General features: G+C 38.1%; 1 protein-coding gene across 1 annotated transcript in view; it reads left to right on the forward strand.

The window, feature by feature from the left end:
- LOC128638588 (C-Jun-amino-terminal kinase-interacting protein 4-like) overlaps window positions 1-19,774 on the forward strand; it is a 297,523-nt gene that overhangs the window by 59,537 nt on the left and 218,212 nt on the right. Inside the window, 2 exon segments of the mRNA XM_053690636.1 lie at window positions 7,164-7,234; window positions 8,614-8,705. Of these exon segments, the coding sequence (XP_053546611.1) occupies window positions 7,164-7,234; window positions 8,614-8,705 (163 nt within the window).

Genomic DNA, 19,774 nt, shown 5'->3' on the forward strand with positions numbered 1-19,774 from the left:
CTTCCTTCACCCAAATCTAGTTTCTCTGAAGCTGACTGCTTGGAGATTGAACGCTTAATTTTATCCAAGCGGGGCTTTTCTGATTTGGTCATAGAGACCATGATTCAGGCTCGTAAGCCTGTAACTAGAAGGTTTACCATAAGATTTGGTGTGAATCCCAGGGCTACTCATCGAGTAGAATTAGGATTCCTAGAATTTTGTCTTTTCTCCAAGAGGGTTTGGAGAAGGGTTTATCGACGAGCTCCCTAAAGGGTCAAATCTCGGCCTTATCTATTTTGTTACACAAACGTCTGGCGGATGTCCCAGATGTACAATCTTTTTTTTGTCAGGCCTTGGTCAGGAACATGCCTGTGTTCAAACCAATTACTCCTCCATGGAGTCTTAATTTAGTTCTAAAAGTTCTTCAAGGGACTCCGTTTGAGCCTATGCATTCCTTAGATATTAAGTTGTCATCTTGCAAAGTTTTATTTCTTGTTGCTAATTCTTCTGCTTGTAGAGTGTCACAGCTCTCTGCATTGCAGTACGAGTCTCCTTATCTTATTTTCCATTCAGATAAGGTAGTTTTACGTACTAAATTAGGGTTTCTCCCTAAGGTTGTTTCTGATCGGAACATTAATCAGGAGATTGTTGTTCCTGCTTTGTGTCCTAATCCTTCTTCTTAAAAGGAACGACTTCTGCACAATTTGGACATGGTCCGGGCTTTAAAGTTTTACCTTCAGGCGACTAAGGACTTTCGTCAGTCTTCTTCTTTGTTTGTGATTTTCTCTAGAAAACGTAAGGGACAGAAAGCTACGGCTACTTCTCTTTCTTTTTGGCTGAAAAGTATCATACGTTTTGCATATGAGACTGCTGGACAGCATCCTCCAGAGAGGGTTACGGCTCATTCCACGAGGGCTGTTGCTTCCTCATGGGCATTCAAAAATGAAGCTTCTGTGGAACAGATTTGCAAGGCTGCAACTTGGTCCTCTCTTCACACTTTTTCCAAGTTTTACAAATTTGACACTTTTGCCTCGGCTGAGGCTGCTTTTGGGAGAAAGGTTCTTCAAGCAGTGGTGCCTTCCGTTTAGGTTCCCTGTCTTGTCCCTCCCATATCATCTGTGTACTCTAGCTTGGGTATTGAATCCCATTAATAATTAAGATGATCCGTGGACTCATTGTGTCATAAAAAAGAAAAGAAAATTTATGCTTACCTGATAAAGTTATTAATTTTTTGACACGATGAGTCCACGGCCCGCCCTGTTCTTGTAAGACAGGTTGTGGGTTATTGTAAACTTCAGACACCTCTGCACCTTGGCTTTTCTTTTCTTTCCTAAACTTCGGTCAAATGATTGGAGTGGGAGGGAAGGGAGGAGCTATTTAACAGCTCTGCTGTGGTGCTCTTTGCCGCCTCCTGCTGACCAGTAATTAGTAATTAAGATGATCCCTGGACTCATCGTGTCAAAAAAGAAATACATTTATCAGGTAAGCATAAATTTTCTTTTTCTTTCGCTGCAAGCAAAATTTTTTGGGTCTAGCCGTAGTCCACGTTAATCTTTTATGTAGGGTAGTGGTGGCTTTAAAGCAGAAGGTAACTTGTGAGGTGGGCCTTGCTGCGTTTTCCTAACATGTTTGCTGCCCATGGTACAGAAAGCCAGAGTAGATTTACTTTGTTCTTCCTTTGTTCTACAGGTATCTGTGAGGAGTGGCGTCCTCTCACACCGTGTAAGCTGTCCTGCTGCCAGAGGGCTTGATGCAGGTAAGTACCTTTTTGTATTCTAAGTATGGGAGACTGTGAACTTTCAAGGATCCTGCAAGCATTAATTGGGACAAAATATATCCTAGTTAGGATATTACTTATGGCAGTGTGCAGGCACTTTAATGTGGTATTAGAGACTGCTTCCCCTTTATTGGTGATGAAGGGGTTAACCAGTTACATGAGGCAAAATTTTATTTGTGCAATGGCGCCGGTTAAAATTTGAATGGACTTATGTGTGATCACTTACTGTAACATATACGATCTGGTGGAGCCAGGTTATTTACATTCTTTTCAAGGTTCTTATGAGAGCTCTGAACTTGTTACCATCCTGCAAAGGTTTTTATCGCTGTGTGATATTGCAGTTCTAGTAATGGTATATTGATTAAGTGCGACATTTAATTTAGCTGTGCACTGTTGTTCTGACTCCGTCTCCTTTGTCAGTAAGAACGGAGCGGCACCATTTATTTTGACTGATCCTGTAGCGCTCACGTGGCCCTGGCTCCTTCTCCGACTGAGAACGGAGCGGCGGACTGTATACAGTCTCAGGTTGTTTAGAGACTGTATTTGTATCGGAGCACACGATGTTCCATGTCTTAGTTAATGCTGTTACTAGTTAATGTCGCCAGCATTTGAAGAGGCGCTCATGAAGGTAATTTCCTTCCCTTAAGGATTTATTTAAAGTATTAGTTACTTTCTAATAAACATCCCAATTCAAACCTTTCTATAGTTGGAGGGCATTGGGGTAATTTTTATATTATGAAACAGGAGTATAAGATTTGGAACAGGGGTCTGTTCCTATGTATTTGTTGCTTCTGTTCTAAGGCAAGTCTCTATACACTTAAAGTGACAGTGCTCATTTTTAAGTATTTTATTTTTTTGCAATTTTTCTGTTTATTTGCTCATGGAGCTTGAGACCTGCTTCTATGGACAAGTGTATGTTATGTTTTAATTCATAATTTTTTGTTTCTTTTGTTGAAAGGGATTTAAAAAAAAAATAATAAAAAAAATTAAAGCTAATATGTATTTACTAACCTCATGTCTCTCAGGATGATGCTGTTTAGGCAATGCCACAGCTTTCTCCTCAAACGTCCCAAGCCTCTATGGTGTCACATGCAGTGCCTTGCGGTTCCTCTCAATCTCCTGGAGGAGTTTATTTGCCTGCAGAAATTGCTGCCCAGTTATCTTCTGCGGTATCTGTAGCATTATCTGCTTTTCCTATACTAAAGGGAAATTGCAAGAGGAAAATTAGAGATTCATATAGTAAGGTTTCTGTTCCACTTGCTGCTACACAGGTTGCCTTTCCTCATAGGTCTGATGAGGAGGATACGTCGGTAGCCTCTGATGGTGAAATCTCAGATTCGGACAGTATAATTCCTTCATCTGTTGCTGAAGTAGTATCCTTTAAGCTTGAACACCTTGTGTATTTTTAAAGGAGGTTTTGGCTACTTTGGTCGACTCCGATACGCCTGACGTTGTTAATCCTAAGAAATATAGTAAATTTAATAGTTACTATGATCCTTTCTCTGTGGAAGGTTTCCTGTTTTAGACTGTGCAACGGAGTTTATTTTGCAGGAATAGGAGAAACCAGGGATACCTTTTTCCCCATCTCCGGTCTTTAAAAGGATGTTTCCTGTCGCTGACTCCATTAAAGATTTATGGCGCATGGTGCCTAAAGTAGAAGGGGCTTTCTCTATTCTGGCTAAGAGAACTACGATCCCTATAGAAAAGATGGAGGCTTATTTGAAGTATTGCCTCTGTGTCTAGTGCGGCATCCTGTGGGTGCGACGCCTTGTCTGCTTCAATTTTGGTAGAGACTTGTTTGGGAGATTCAGGTTAGGATTAATGCTTTTAAGCTAGCCAATTCTTTTCTTTCTGATGCTACCATACAAGTTATTAAGCTGGGAACTAAGATATCTGGCTTTGCTGTGCTAGTCCGCAGGGCATTGTGGCTTAATTCTTGGTCAGAGGATTTTTCCTCTAAGTCCAAGCTTCTGACACTTCCTTACAAGGGTAGGACCTTGTTTGGTCCTGGTCTGGCAGAAATACTTCTGATAGACGGGTAGAAAAGGGTGTTTTCTACCACTAGACACTGCATTTCTCTATTTTATCAAGCATGGATACCAAATGTCCCAGACCGCTGGTTACAGAATAGAATCAAGACCTTTCCTCCCAGGGACAGGTTCCACCTCTCAAGATTATCTGCAGACCAGATAAAAAGAGGCATTTTTAAAATGTGTTCAGGACCTCCTTCCCTGGGAGTGATAGTTCCAGTTCCGGAGAAGGAACAGGGCCTAGGTTTCTATTCAAACCTGTGGTTCCCAAAAAAAAAGAGAGAACTTTCCGACTTATTCTAGTTTCTCAGAGTACCATCCTTTAAATGGAAACAAGTCGTTCCATTCTTCCATTAGTCCAAGAGGGTCAGTTCATGACGACCATAGACCTGAAGGAATGCGTATCTTCATGTTCCCATCATCACAAGTTCCTGAGATTCGCCTTTCTAGACAAACACTTTCAGTTTGTGGCTCTTTTGTTTGGCCTTGCCACAGCTCCCAGAATTTTCTCAAAGGTTCTGGGGGCTCTCTTGGCAATGATCAGGTCTCTGGGAATTTCGGTGGCACCCTACCTGGACGACATATTGGTTCAGGCGCCATCTTTTCAACAAGCAGACTCTCATACAGAGATCTTGTTGTCTTTTCTATGTTCCCACGGATGGAAAGTGAGGATGGTTTTCTTGGGGACCATAATAGATTCTCTATCTATGCAAATATTTCTGACAGAGGTCAGAAAATCCAAAATTCTTGCCTCTCTCTGCAATGCACTTTTCGGCCATCAGTAGCTCAATGTATGTAGGTATTTGGTCTGATGGTCGCTTCCTTGGTCATCATTCCCTTTACTCGTTTCCATTTGAGAGCCTTGTAGTTATGCACGCTCAGACAATGGAACGGGGACCATTCGGATCTGTCTCAGAGGATATATCTAGATCAGTTGACAAAAGACTCTCTTCCGTGGTGGCTTTCTCAGGAACATCTGTCTCGGGCACATGCTTCCGGAGACCTTCCTGGGTGATTGTGACCACAGATGCCTGCCTGCTGGGCTGGGGAGCAGTCTGGGACTTGTTAGAGGCGCAAGGACTATGGACTCAGGGGGAGTCTGCTCTCCCCATAAACATCTTGGAGGTGAGAGCGATTTACAATGCTCTGATGGCTTGGCCTCAGTTGTTCTTAGCCCGGTTTATCAGGTTCCAGTCGGACAATATCACCTCAGTGACTTACATCAATCACCAGGGAGGAACTCTGAGTTCCTTAGCCATGAAGAAGGTGACTCGGATTGTTCAGTGGGTGGAAGCTCACAATTGCTGTCTATCTGCTTTCCACATTCCATGAGTAGAAAACTAGGAAGCGGATTTCCTGAGCTGACAGACGTTTAGTTCCGGGGAGTGGGCTCTCCATCCGGAGGTGTTCTCCAGGTTAACCCTCAAATGGGGGATGCTGGAGTTGGATCTTATGGCGTCTCGGCAGAATGCCAAGGTACGGTTCAAGGTCAAGAGATCCGCAGGCTGCCCTAATAGATGCTATGGCGGTTCCTTGGGATTTCAGTCCAGCATATGTTTCCTCCGTTTGCTCTCCTTCCACGAGTCATTGCTCGTATCAAACTGGAGAGAACATTGGTAATTCTGATAGCTCCTGCATGTCCTCGCAGGATTTGGTATGCAAACCTAGTGAAGATGTCCTCTCTTCCACCTTGGAGGTTGCCTCTGAGGAAGGACCTTCTAACTCGGGGTCCATTTTTTCATCCAAATCTCGTTTCTCTGAAGCTGACTGCTTGGAGATTGAACGATTAGTTCTATTTAAAAGTCGGTCATTGAGACCTTGATTTAGGCTCGCAAGCCTATTATTAGAAAGATTTACCATAAGGTATGGCGCAAATACCTTTTATTTGTGTGAATACAAGGGCTACTCTTGGAGTAGGGTTAGGATTCCTAGGATTTTGTCTTTTCTCCAGGAAGGGCTGGAGAAGGGATTGTCAGTCAGTTCTCTGAAGATTTCTGCTTCATCTATTTTGTACACAGACGTCTGGCAGATGTTCCAGATGTTCAATCCTTTTGTCAGGATCAGATTCAGACCTGTGTTTAAATCTGTTGCTCCTCTTTGGAGTCTTAACTTTGTTCTTAGAGTATTGCAGCAGGCTCCGTTTCAGCCATTGCATTCCATAGATATTTAGTTGTTGTCTTGGAAGGTTTTGTTTCTTATTGCTATTTCTTCTGCTTGGAGAGTCTCGGAACTCTCGCCTTTGCAGTGTGATTCGCCTTATCTTATCTTTCATGCTGATAAGGCGGTTCTTCATACTAAGTTGGGGTTTCAGATAGAAATATTAATCAGGAAATTGTTGTTCCTACTCTATGTCCTAATCCTTCTTCTCATAAAGAACGTTTGTAGCACAACCTGGATGTTGTGCATGCTCTAAAATTTTACCTGCAGGCGACTAAGGATTTCCGTCAGTCCTCTGCCCTGTTTGTTTGTTTGTTTGTTTGTTTGTTTTCTCTGGAAAGCGTAAAGGGTCAGAAAGCTACTGCTACTTCTCTTTTTCTCTCTCTGGTTGAGAAGTGTGATCCGTTTGGTTATGAGACTGCTGGACAGCAGCTTCCTGAGAGAATTACGGCTCATGCCTCTAGGACTGTCTCCTCTTCTTGGGCTTTCAAAAATGAAGCTTCTGTGGAATAGATTTGCAAGCCTGCAACTTGGTCCCCTCTGCATACTTTTTCCACTTTTTACAAATTTGATATTTTTGCCTCGGCTGAGGCTTCTTTTTGGTTCTTCAAGCGGTGGTGCCTTCTGTTTACGTCTGCCTGTCTTGTCATCCCTCCCTAGTCATCTGTGTCCTCTAGTTTGGGTATTGGTTCCCACTAGTAATTGATGACGTTGTGGACACTCCATATTTTAGGAAAGAAAACAAAATGTATGCTTACCTGATACATTTCTTTCCGGATATGGAGAGTCCACCACCCCGCCCTTAAATTTAAGACGGTTATTTTTTTACTAAACCTCAGGCACCTCTACACCTTTTGTGTTATTCCTTTTTTTCCATTTTCCTTTGGTCGAATGACTTGGGATTATGGGTAGGGGAGTGACACTTAACAGCTTTGCTGTGGTGCTCTTTGACTCCTCCTGCTGACCAGGAGTGATATTCCCACTAGTAATTGATGACATTGTGGACTCTCCATGTCTTAGGAAAGAAAGTAATTTATCAGGTTAGCATAAATATATATTTTTTTTATGTTTCTTTACATGGACATAGCCGTGGTGTAATTATATACTTGTGTTTGCAATAAATATGCATTAAAGTCCTAACATTTATTATGCTCATGGCTCGCTGCATACAAACATATATAAATTAATACAATGTTTAACTGTAATTTTGTCTCCATCAGTTGTTGGGTTAGAAGAGCAGAAGACCCTCCTAAGCAAAGAACTACTTTCATTGTCACATGCACATTCAAAGGTAACTCATTTTAATGCTGCATAACTAGGAGTAATTCAGAACATCTAGAGGTGGTTTTTTTATGTTCAGCACCCTGGATAGCTCTTGCTTATTGGTGACTACATCTAGTTTCAAAACATCTGGGCGCCCAAGGTTGCTGACCCCTGTTATAGATTACTCTTCATGATTTTATTAGTTTTAGCTTGGAAACATACTATGTTCTGTTGACCAAGGATGATGGAGTACAACCTATAAGTTGATAACTATAAATATGTACTGACCAAACTTTGTAAAATGTTTTGAAAACTCAAAGAATTATTTTATTTTGAAATATTTTTGTTAAACTTATCATATTTACTTTTTTGCTAAACAGACCAATTAATTAGGATAATTCCATATTCCTGAGCTAATAGAGGCAGTGTAATCAGGCAAACAATAGACAGGAGCTGTTTATAAAGCTGGTGCAAGAACACCCTATAAAACACTTTATTTTGCACCCTCTATTTCTTTTCCGGTAGACCTTTTAAATAATGCCGGGATTCTCTTACTTCTGCCACAGCTGGGAGGTTGATTTTGCTTTTCTGTAGCTCTTAGTGCAGTGTTAAAACTTTTTAGTATAGGCAGAGGTTTCAACAGGAAAAGCAACTATTTCAAATGTCAAAGGTTAAAGGACCAGTCAACACAGTAGATTTGCATAATCAACAAATGTGCAAGATAACAAGACCATGCAATAGCACTTAGTCTGAACTTCAAATGAGTAGTAGATTTTTTTTTCTGACAATTTTAAGTTGTCTCTTTCCACTCCCACCTGTACCATGTGACAGCCATCAGCCAATCACAAATGCATACACGTACCATGTGACAGCCATCAGTCAATCACAAATGCATACACCCTTATTCTTGCACATGCTCAGTAGGAGCTGGTGACTCAAAACGTTTAAATATAAAAAGACACTGTGCACTTTTAGTTAATGGAAGTAAATTGGAAAGTTGTTTAAAATGGCATGCTCTATCTAAATAATGAAAGTTTAATTTTGATTGATTGTCCCTTTAACTATTTAATTCACTCTAGCAGGTAACATTGATCATTGAGAACACATTTAAAGGGTAAAAAATTGTATGGTACACTATCCCTTTAAGCCATTGTTGGGATGTAGCAAATTAAAGCAAGAGTTTTGATGTCTATCTTTGTATTATTGATAACAATAACCTGAGTTGTATAAGAGGTCATTTTCATACTCCCAGACCACTTACTGGGGCATAGTCACTGAAGTGTGGATATGAGGAGCTCACAGTGTATCATTTGGATTGGAGAGCTTTGTCCTTACTGATAAGTTAGTGACTACAGACAGGAATTTTTCCAAATTGTATCTGACTGAAGCTCTGAACTGTTGCTGCAGATAATGAAGAATTATAAGGAGCTGCGCATTCAAAGATCTCTGTCTGCCGAGGCTGCTCGTCTTTCTGGCCGCACCACACCTCTCCTGGGCTTGTGAGTAATGTCATTATTTATATACAGTGCTTTTAGTAGTGTTACAACTTGAAACATATATTGCTGGTGTCTAAATTTGTTTCATTTATTCATCAAAACTAATGAAAATACTAAGCTTACTATTTCATATTTTATTACAGACCTGATATAGACTGAATGGTTTAAAGGGACAGTAAACGCCTTGTAATTACAATATTTTCTTTCTGCAGTTTTCCAGTAAATAAACAGATCAGCAGGTTCTTAACTATATTACAGCAGTTTAACACCTTGTATGATACAATTTTTTTCAATGGTCAAACTTCACCCACTACTTGAGTTTGGAGAAGGCAGGGCTTGCCATTGTCGTTGTGTTAACAAAATCATCACTGTTTGGCTTCAGCAGTAAAGATTCGATAAACTGCAGACTAGGGAGATATATGTGACAAGGTTAGTCTTGTAAAGCCGCCGATGTGCTCTCTCGGTTTTTAGGACTATGCATCACTAAACATTTTATATTGCAATCCCAAAGTGTTTCCTGACCATTTAACTTTTAGTTACAGGATCTGTCACTCAGCTCAGTATCTTACATTGTTTAAACATCCCTTTAATTGCTGTAATTAAAGAGAGCAAGTCCCTGTCATTTCAAGCTGTAATTTGAGGTTTGCTTTTGTAGAGTGAGGCTAAACAGTGATTCCTTAATATAAATTCACATCCCTCCAGGCTGTCCCTTTTTTGAGGGACAAAGTGTCTCTTAAAAGGACATTAAACAAAATATAGAATTATATCCCCAGGAAATGGTTCATTATGCATAGTAAAGTAGCTTCATTATTTATTTTGTCCACTATTCATTTATCTGTGAAAATAGTGCATTTTCAAAATCTACAGAGAAGCCAGCATGTAATTTGCAGGATTCAGGACCCTAGACCTGCAACATGATATGCAGTGACTGCTTACAGGGACAGTCAACCCAAATTTTCAAATATGTAATTCCTATAAAGTTGCTAACGATTTTTAGTTTGCACTGTAGCCTAATTTATTACCCTAAATCGTTTATAAGCATTACTACTTACTTGTTTCTTCTTTGCAGTTTAAAATGAACTCTGTAACCTATTACTGTATATTAGTACACACATGACTCTCTAACCTATTACTGTATATTAGTACACACACAGTCTCTCTATCCTATTACTGGATATTAGTACACACATGGCCTACCTATCCTATTACTGGATATTAGTGCACACATGGCCTCTCTATCCTATTACTGTATTTTAGTACACACAGCCTCTCTAACCTATTACTATATATTAGTAAACACAGCCTCTGTAACCTATTACTATATATTGGTACGCACAACCTCTAGCCTATCACTATATAAAAAAAAATCACTGCCACTATATCTTATAACCGTTTATTAGTACACATGGTATCTATCAGATCACAGTATATTTGTACACACGGCCTCTATTACTGTATATTATTACTCATCCTATTACCATATATAAGAAAACACAGCCTCTCTATTATACTACTGTATATAAGTAAACATGACCTCTAATACTGAATATTAGTACACACAGCTTATATCCCATACTGTATATAAAAACACACTGCCTCTATCCCATTACTGTATATAAGTACACACAACCTTTATTCCTATTAATGTATATAAGTAGTCACAGCCTCTGTTACTGTATATTAGTACACACGGCCTCTCTATCATATTACTATAGATTATCTTGCACCGCATCTCTGTAGTATTATTGAACGTTTGTACCAGTATTCTGTAATTGTATATATTTACACACGCCCCAGTATCTTATTCCTGTATATTAGCACACACTGCATCTTTATGGTATGACGATATATATTTGTACACACTGACCCAGTATCCCAATAAGTATGTTGGTATAAACACAGGCTCTCTAACATATTGTGTCTGTTAGCTTGCTGTGGAGTATAGCAGTAAGCCAAACTTTTAGAGTGCGCTACTCGATCAGTTCTTCCCAGTGACGCTTCCAGTCTCCAGCTGTATTGATCTTTACATTCTGGGCAGTACGATCAAGTCCGTCTCCTCCTGGGCAAACGACTGCTGTCTTCCTATGTACCCTCTATTAGATAAACTATTAGTACACGCAGCCTATCTGTAACCTACCTCTATAAATGAATTCTCACGCAATGACTGCACACTGCCGGAGACTTCAAAAACTACGATGACGATGACTGCACACTGCCGGAGACTGTTCACAGACTACGATGACTGGTAGCACACTGGTACGTCTGAAATATCAGACGTGTCGGAACTTGAGAGAGGATTTTGAGTTCCTTCCCCCTATGTGTTAGCGGCGCAATGCGCATGCGCAAAAAAACAGGAGCGTGGAATGGCGAGAAGTAGCCGACTTAGAGCTGGGGACTGAACAACCTGAGGATCATGATGATGAAATATGGGAGGGGGCAGGCGGGCATTTTAAACTGCAAAGAAGAAACAAGTAAGTAGTAATGCTTATAAACGATTTAGGGTAATAAATTAGGCTACAGTGCAAACTAAAAATTGTTAGCAGCTTTATAGGAATTACATATTTGAAAATTTGGGTTGACTGTTCCTTTAATTATAGGAGCTCATTTATATGTAATTCTTCCTGGTTATAGTAAGTGACGTAAGATTTTCAAGATGTATTTCCCTGGACTGCTGTGAAAGAGGAAAACAATGTAAAGTTGGCTAACAAAATTACAAATCAAAATCATAGAATATTTTTGTATGCAGATTTTATGTTAAATATTTCCACTCTTGCAGTGAAATTCTGCTGTATTGTGCATTTGTTTATGTGGAAAATGAGTACATATTAAAGAGGGACAGTAAAGTCAAAATGAAACCTTTGTAATTCATATAGAGCATACAGTTTAAAAACAAATAATCCAGTTTACTTATGTTATCAAATTTTTTTTTGTTTTCTTGGTATCCTTTATTGAAGAATGCACCTACCTAGACTCAAGATTGTGCAGGTGTCTTTAGAACTCTATAGCAGCAGTGTATGCAACAATGTATAACATTGCTGCATACACTGGTGCCAGTACTAAAGACGTGCATGTTCTTGAGCTCCTATGCATCTTTCGAAGTTTATTCTTCAACAAAGGATACAAACAGAGCATATCAAATGTGATAATAGACTGAAAAGTAATTTAAAATTGTGCGCACTATCGTAAAGAAGAAATCTTGTTTGACTTTACTAATTTAGAACGTTTGCAGTAGAGGATACCGTTTTAGTATATAAAGTACAGCATCAGATCACACAAATGAGAATATGATTGCCCCTCTTTGTAAAGCTGTAATATAGAGCAGTATGTACCGTAGATGTTGCTTGTAAACCTATAATCAGCTGAGTGTGTATGGGAGCACCTACTGAAGTATGGGACCCGTGAGAGAATCTAATCATTTTAATAACATAGGAGCTCAACTATGTACAACCATATACTGTGTGCCCCTTTTTAGATAAGTCAGCTTCTCTTTGATCATAGTTCTTTTGCCTTTAATTAAAGGATAACATGTTTGGAGTAGAAGTTTAATGGTGTCTGAATAATTGAATGAATGGTTTGTTATGAAAAAATAACAATATGCTGTAAAAAGAATCAACTGACTTTTTAATAAAAAGAAATCTGCACACAAAGAGAACTTGTCTGTAATATATAGTTAGATTTTTTTTTTTTTTAGTGGCGATCCCAGGTATATGCAAATCTACTGCACTATGAACTGAAGTTGTGTGATGTCATATGTCCAGGGGTCACTGATGTTGTGAAAGACTAAAATTAAAGAGTTTTATTGCTTAATATATATATTATTTAGTGTGTGTGAGTTTAATAGTTTGTGATGATCTGTTACATTTGAGCACTAAATTAATGAGTTTAATATTCAGTGTTGCCCCCTTTAACACTTTTCTGTATGTTAATAGTATTATGGATTATTATTTTTTATTTATATTTTTTTCAGTGTAGTTGTGATATCAGAAAAAGAGATAACATGCTTATTTTGTAGCTGCTTTTGATATTGTATTTTATAATTTGATATGACAAATTGGAGAAAAAGGCACAGAAAAATATAATGTGCTGTAATTTACTTTGGCAATTTCTGCCCCACCCCTGCATTCTTCCCAAAGAGGCTGTAGGTAGTGGAGCCTACATCCTTGATTATGCTGACATTTGTCTGGTTCAGCTACATGATACGCAGTGATTGCTTAAATTAGCACAAGAGAGATAAGATAAATATAATATATAGAGGTTTTTCAATGGGTATATCCCTGAATAGTCCTGGATTATTAAAGGGGCATTTAACACTAAATAAATGCTATGTAGAATAATGCATTCAAAGAAAAAGTTACTCTAAGAATAACATGTAGATGTACGTATTGTCCCGAGTATAGGCCGCACTTTTTTCCCCTAATGCAAGTCTTTAAACTAGGGGTGCGGCCTATACTCGGGGTGTTGCACAAATATTGGTATACTGTAAGTAGAACAGGTTGGGGTTAGGCACCGGTAGTTAAGGTAAGGAGGCTGAGTGAGTTAAGACAAAGTTCCCGGTAACTAAAGTTCGCCAGCAATATAAAGCCTGCTAGCATGTGTTGCAAGAGAAGCGTGGATCACAACTCACCCCAGTACAACAATCGTGGCTGAAACTCTTAAACAGCTTGGCATCAAATACACCTTCACAAGGCTTGTACTGCTGTAAGCTCCTGGCTTTACATCCATGTCTGCTTCTGACTTCTGTTACCTGCTAGCTGAGACGAAGTTGCCTTCCTAACTAAGGACACACCCCCAATAAGATCGCGGGATTGGTTCTTCATCTGAGAAATGTCACAGTTCTATCCGTTGATTGGACTGAGGCGAGTGGAGGCGTGGTCATATGCGGTCCAACCAGCGGATGGAGCTGTGACTTTTTTTGGATAAAGAACCAATCCCGCGATCTCATTGGGGGGTGTGTCCTTAGTTAGGCAGGCAACTCCGTCTCAGCTAGCAGGTAATGGAGAAGTCAGAAGCAGACATGGATGTGAAGTCAGAAGTTTACAGCGGTACAAGCCCTGTGAAGGTGCATTTGATTGCCAAGCTGTTTAAGCGTTTCAGCTAGCAGGTAACGGGGAAAGCAGAAAAGGAGACGTCAAAGGGAGAGAGCCTCCAGTCAGTAGAGGGGATTCCTCGTAGTCCCCAAATAAAGTCAAGTCCCCATAGCTTTTATAAACATAGCTTAATTGCTTAGTTTTCAAAGAAAGCTGCAGTGTATTTCTAAACAAAGTGTTGCGTCACTCTTCAACAGCCAAGGGGCTCATGGGACATTAATGTGATTAATCTATTTCAGTTCACTTAAAGTGTATTAAAAAAGCATTTTACTGATTATGAAAATGTTGCTAATTTAAGGCATGAAAAGTAAGATATGTTAATGAGAGTTCTGAGATCACCCACATAAAATGAATACATCATTTTTTTTTATCAAAAGGACTGACCGTTGTATCCTTTAGCAAGGGGTTTTTAACATACCATGGAATAAAGAATCATTTTTTTCATCTACTTTATGTTACCATCTCAAAAAAAAGTTACAAATATAATTTCTTTATAATGGCACCAAACTTTAAGGGTGCGGCTTATAGTCAGGAGCGGCTTATACTCGGAACAATACGGTATTTTTTACAGGTTCATTAGCTGTTTAAATATTGACAAAATAAGTGTAAAGTTTTATTGTCTATAAAACAATGGGAGCTGCCATGTTGTAACTTAGGTTACCTTCTCTGCTGTGGCCAATTAAGGACAGTTATAAATACGTCACTAGAGTGTACAGCCAATGGCTGTGTGGAATATATTTCACTTTCATTTCTAACAGGAACTGAAAAGCTCACTATTTAGAATAGAATTACAGGAAAAGGGGACAAAATAGATAATGAAAGAATGCTGTAGAGTATATATATATATATATATATATATATATATATATATATATATATATATATATATATATATATATATATATATATATATATATAGTATGAGTTATCATTTTATATTACCATCTTAAAGTGTTTATATTATATTACTATTTTAAAGTGTCCCTTTAAAACCTTGACATTTTGTATGCAGATTGTTTGCAATACATATCTAGTATTAAAATAAAATGAACTTTTTCATTAGCGTATTTTATTAATAAACAAATTCTCTTTTCCTGCTAAGAAATAATGTTGCTTTAAAATAGAATTTTACAACGTAATGCCTAAGTAACACAATGTGATCCTCAGTATGGTGATAGAATTGTCATTCCTTTTTATAGAATAATATTGTTAAAAGCTGTAAAATTCTAAATATCTTTGGTCAGAGGAGCTTTTCTGGCCAAGTGGCTTTTACTATTTCGACATTTAACCTTAAGTGCCAGCATAAGAAGGTTCCTCCCTTCTATGGTGAAATGTCTGTGGAAACACTGGGAGTGTCGCATACCAGGTAGCTTTGTATGAAAGTTAATTATGCAGTAAACTGGTTGGTAATCTTCATCAATCTTCACCCTACATTATATATAGAATTCAGTTGTACAAGCTCCCATTTGCAGGACCACAGACAATGGCCTCTAGTTATCAAGCTCTCGCCAGAAACAGCAGTTATGAAGCAGCGGTCACAAAGACCGCTGCTCCATAACCTGTCCGCCTGCTCTGAGCAGTCGAACAGTCATCACCGGAAATCAACCCGATCGAGTTGATTGACACCCCCCTCCTGGCGGCCTATTGGCCGCGAGTCTGCAGGGGGCTGCGTTGCACCAGCAGCTCTTGTGAGCTGCTGGTGCAATGCTGAATACGGCGAGCGCCGTATTCAGCGAGGTCTGGCGGACCTGATCCGCAGTGTCGGATCAGGTCCGCCAGACCTTAATAACTAGAGGCCAATATCTGTATCTTTATATTAGGTCATAGGGTCAAAAGTAACTTGTGTTATAATTAGTTATGTACAGAATTCTATTGGTTCAGATACATAAGGTACAAAATAACGCCATGCATTGCTGCTCCTAAGCTTACTTACAGAACTACTGGGAGCTAGCTGATTGGTGGCTACAGATATTTCCCTCTTGCCATTGGCTCACATGTGTTCAGCTAGCTCCCAGTAATGCATTGCTGCTCATTCAACAAAATATACATAGAGAAGGAAGCAAATTAGATAAAAGTAAATAGGAAAGTTGTGTAAAATTGTATACTCTACATTGGAATTGTGTCCCTTTAAAGGTACAACAAACATGTTTTATTTTATAAAATGTTTAAAAGACCACTAAATACAATAGAATTGCATAATTTAACAACTGCACAATAATAATAATGACGACAATGCAATAATACTTGCTCTGAATTTCATAAAAGCAGTAGATTTTTTTTTTTTTTTTTTTTTCTGGCAATTTTTTCCCCCTCACATTTGCCAGCCCCACATGTGACAGACATCAGCCAATAACAGACTAATATACATATACCCTGTGAGCTTATACACATGCTCAGTAGGAGTTGGTGCCTTTTAAAAAGTGTGAATATTAAGATTGTGCAAAATTTGATAATTGAAGTTAATTGAAAATATTCATATCTGTACCTAGTTGGTTGTGGCTGCAGTACCCATTACAAATAAGGCAAGTGGTGGGTGGCGTTTAGCTATTGAAAAACAGTTGCAGCAAAAAGGTTCTAACCCATTAAAAATATTTTCAAACATCCTTCATATTAATTGATTGCAAGACTGCAAAAAAGGTGTTTACTGTCCCTTTAACACTGTTAAATGTGTTTAACCCCTGCAGAGCAGTTAACACATACTGCAGAAATGCACTTCTGAAACCTAGCAGAGCACATAAGATGATCCAATGACAAGGCATTAGTGCATAGCTGTAGAACAAAACGGAAAAAACTGCTAAAAAAATTCAAAAATCTTTATTCCATCTTGGTTAAAAATCAGCACACATGTAGAATAAAGTACAGATGGTCAGGCTAGACTGATGCATTTTGGCTGCTGACAGCCTTAGTCATAGACTCCATCACCATTTTCACCTGTGCAGCTTAAATACGTTCCCTCGCAATCTTATTGGTAGCCCCACTGCCTGTATCAACCTCTTAGCCTGGATTTGAAGTGATCGTATACCTCTAGCAAAAGACACTTACTCTGTAAACTTTTAGCAGCACATATGTTAAAAACTAGTATGTACACTTACAATCCTGATAGCTATATAGTACTACTGCTACTATTATTCCTTGAATGTATCCCGCCCAACATACTCATTCGTATAATGATACATTATACTGGCAATACCAGGGGGACAACAGTAATTCAAATAGGATCATGTTTAAAGTCCATCTAGTAACTTCATGTTGCCTATCTTATATTTGTGGGACGTAAGGTATGTAATATAAATGGATAGTAAATTAATAATAATGTATATACACTAATCTACAGCTCTTATGCCAAACATTTCTTTGAGTATAAATAATAGACTATCTGCTGGATTTGTTGCTATATACCACTCATATACGACATAACCTAAACACTTTAATTCTCCTTATTGGAACTATAGTATTCCTCCAAAAATATATAAGACGGCACTATATATATTCTGATGTTTGTTAGGTAAAACATTCTCATTGCTAGAAATTGATGGTCTCCATCTATGTTCATACCATGGGGTCTACGTGTTTTTAACGTAAAGATCCAATAAGCTTCTTTTTTTTTAAAAATCCTGTAATCTATTACCACCCCTGGGTTTTCTCCTCACTAGGTCTATTATCATCCAATTTAATATTCTGGTGTCTCCCTGATGTTCGTATAAAAAGTGTTTTGCAGCTCCGGTAGTGGTTCTTCCCTAACAGTAATCTTGTTATAGAAAGGGAAACTCTGCTCTCTACAGTGAGAGTGAGGTTTTGAAATTGCAGTCTTTACAGTAGGTTTCACAATTTTTCACGTGAGAACTGCTAAAATCCCAAGATCAGATAAGTTACGGCCACTTTCTTCTTATTAAAATTAATATCCTGCACTGTTCTTATTGATTTTAGATGAAAATCTCACCAGCTGAAAACATTTTCTTATTGAATTTAAAAAATTAAGTTATACCAGTAAGGAGAGAAACTTTTAGAATAAATTCAGAATTGTATACAATTAAAAATATGGTACAGAATCTATAACATTTATGTATCAACATAAGCAGAAAATAACATTGGAAAACAAATGAATTAACCAAATAAAGAGAAGGAATTTAACACTCGTCTCAAACCATTTCATTTATTCAATAAAGAGAATTTTACTTAAAGGGACAGTATACACCAATTTTCATATAACTGCATGTAATATACACTACTATAAAGAATAATATGCACAGATACTTATATAAAATCCAGTATAAAACAGTTTAAAAACTTAATTAGAAGCTCCCAGTTTAGCTCTGTCGAAAATGTTAGCTGGAACACCCACTGAAAGTGGTAGTATATCAAAAAGAGAAGACACTCCCCCCTCCCCCTTCCTCTGCATATGAAAAGACTCTCTACACAAACGGGAGCAAGCTGGAGTAGGTATACATCAGTCTATTTCTAAAACTTTGGGCTTGTTTAGGAGTCTGAAAATTAGCGCAATGTTATTTTAAAATAAGCGAAACTATACTATAAAAAAAATAATCTCCTGTATAGGCCATATAAATGGATCATCTTCAAAACATTTATGCAAAGAAAAATCTAGTGTATAATGTCCCTTTTTAAAAAGACATTCTAATATAGCAAACCAGTAGCAAACACAAAATAAACCCTAAAGGAATATTACTTTAAAAAAAATGTAACTAGATTGCCAGCAAGAATATCAAAGTTCATCAAGGTTATACAGGTTCATAGTAATCGTCAATTGATTTTCGTTAATATGCTCTTCTGGAACTTCAGTAGTACTCAAACTGAGTGACTCATGTATCTCTGCTTCCCATTGCTCATCAGATAGAGGAAGGTACAAATCCTCTAAAGATTCTTCTATTAAATAAGTATTATGGTAATAAAGAGAGAAGCTTTTAGAATCACTTCACAATTATATAAAATGAATTATAAATGTGGTGCAGATCTTGTATATGTATCAACATAAGCAGAAAGAAACACTGGAAAAACTATTAGTTAACCAAATGAAAGTGAATTCTGCACTCTAAAACAATTGTATTTATTAAAAAAAATGGTTTACTTCAAAAGACATTCCAATATAGTGAACACATAACAACAAGACATAAAGGAATATCATTAAAAAATAACAAAGTTCATCAAGATGAAATAAAAAAAACAATACTTATAACATATTAAAAGTTTAAAAAACATATTATAAACAAACATGCCGGTATATCTATCATGCGTACATACAAATGCCATTAATATTATTTAAGACTTATCATAAAGACCACTCATTTAAGTGATCAGTGCCGTTGTGGGAAAATGTCAGCTGTGTTTGATCGGAAAAATGGTGGTCACTTTGTTAGCGGCAAAAAACCCTGCTGCTTCTGTTTTTTTCCTACATCTGAAAAAGCAAACTAACGTAAAGATTGGAATCGACCCTGTGATGAGAGTGGGAGGTGATGTCACTGTATGGGGGCGTGGCTTATAGCTGTTTTCGTCTGTTGCCGTTAGTAAGCTAGATGCTTTGTACAAGCTGTATACTTCTATGCTCTGCAATAAAATGCTGTGTCCTGCATCTCATGACATTAGTATCAGAAGTACTTGCCTGCGCTTCTGTTTTCTGAGTAATGACAATGTCGAAGTATACCCCACCTGAGCCTTTTGATTTCTCTCAGCCTGCAGCTTGGCCCACATGGCGTCAACGGTTTCAACACTTCAAGATTGCTTCCAAGCTGGACAAGGAGAGTGGTGAAGTACAAGTTAATTCTCTTTTATACTCTATGGGGAAAGATGTGGAGCCTGTGTTTAATGCCTTTACATTCCAAGAAGGGGAAGAATTTGACTTTGAAATAGTTATGAACAAACTCAGTGCTCACTTTGTGGCCAAAAGAAATGTCATTCATGAGAGGGCTTGTTTTCACAAACAAGCTCAGCGTGTGGGAGAATCTGTGGAGTCATTTGTGCACAGCCTTATGA

The sequence above is a fragment of the Bombina bombina genome, chromosome 8, assembly GCF_027579735.1.
Source record: "Bombina bombina isolate aBomBom1 chromosome 8, aBomBom1.pri, whole genome shotgun sequence".
In the NCBI taxonomy this organism is placed as follows: domain Eukaryota; kingdom Metazoa; phylum Chordata; class Amphibia; order Anura; family Bombinatoridae; genus Bombina; species Bombina bombina.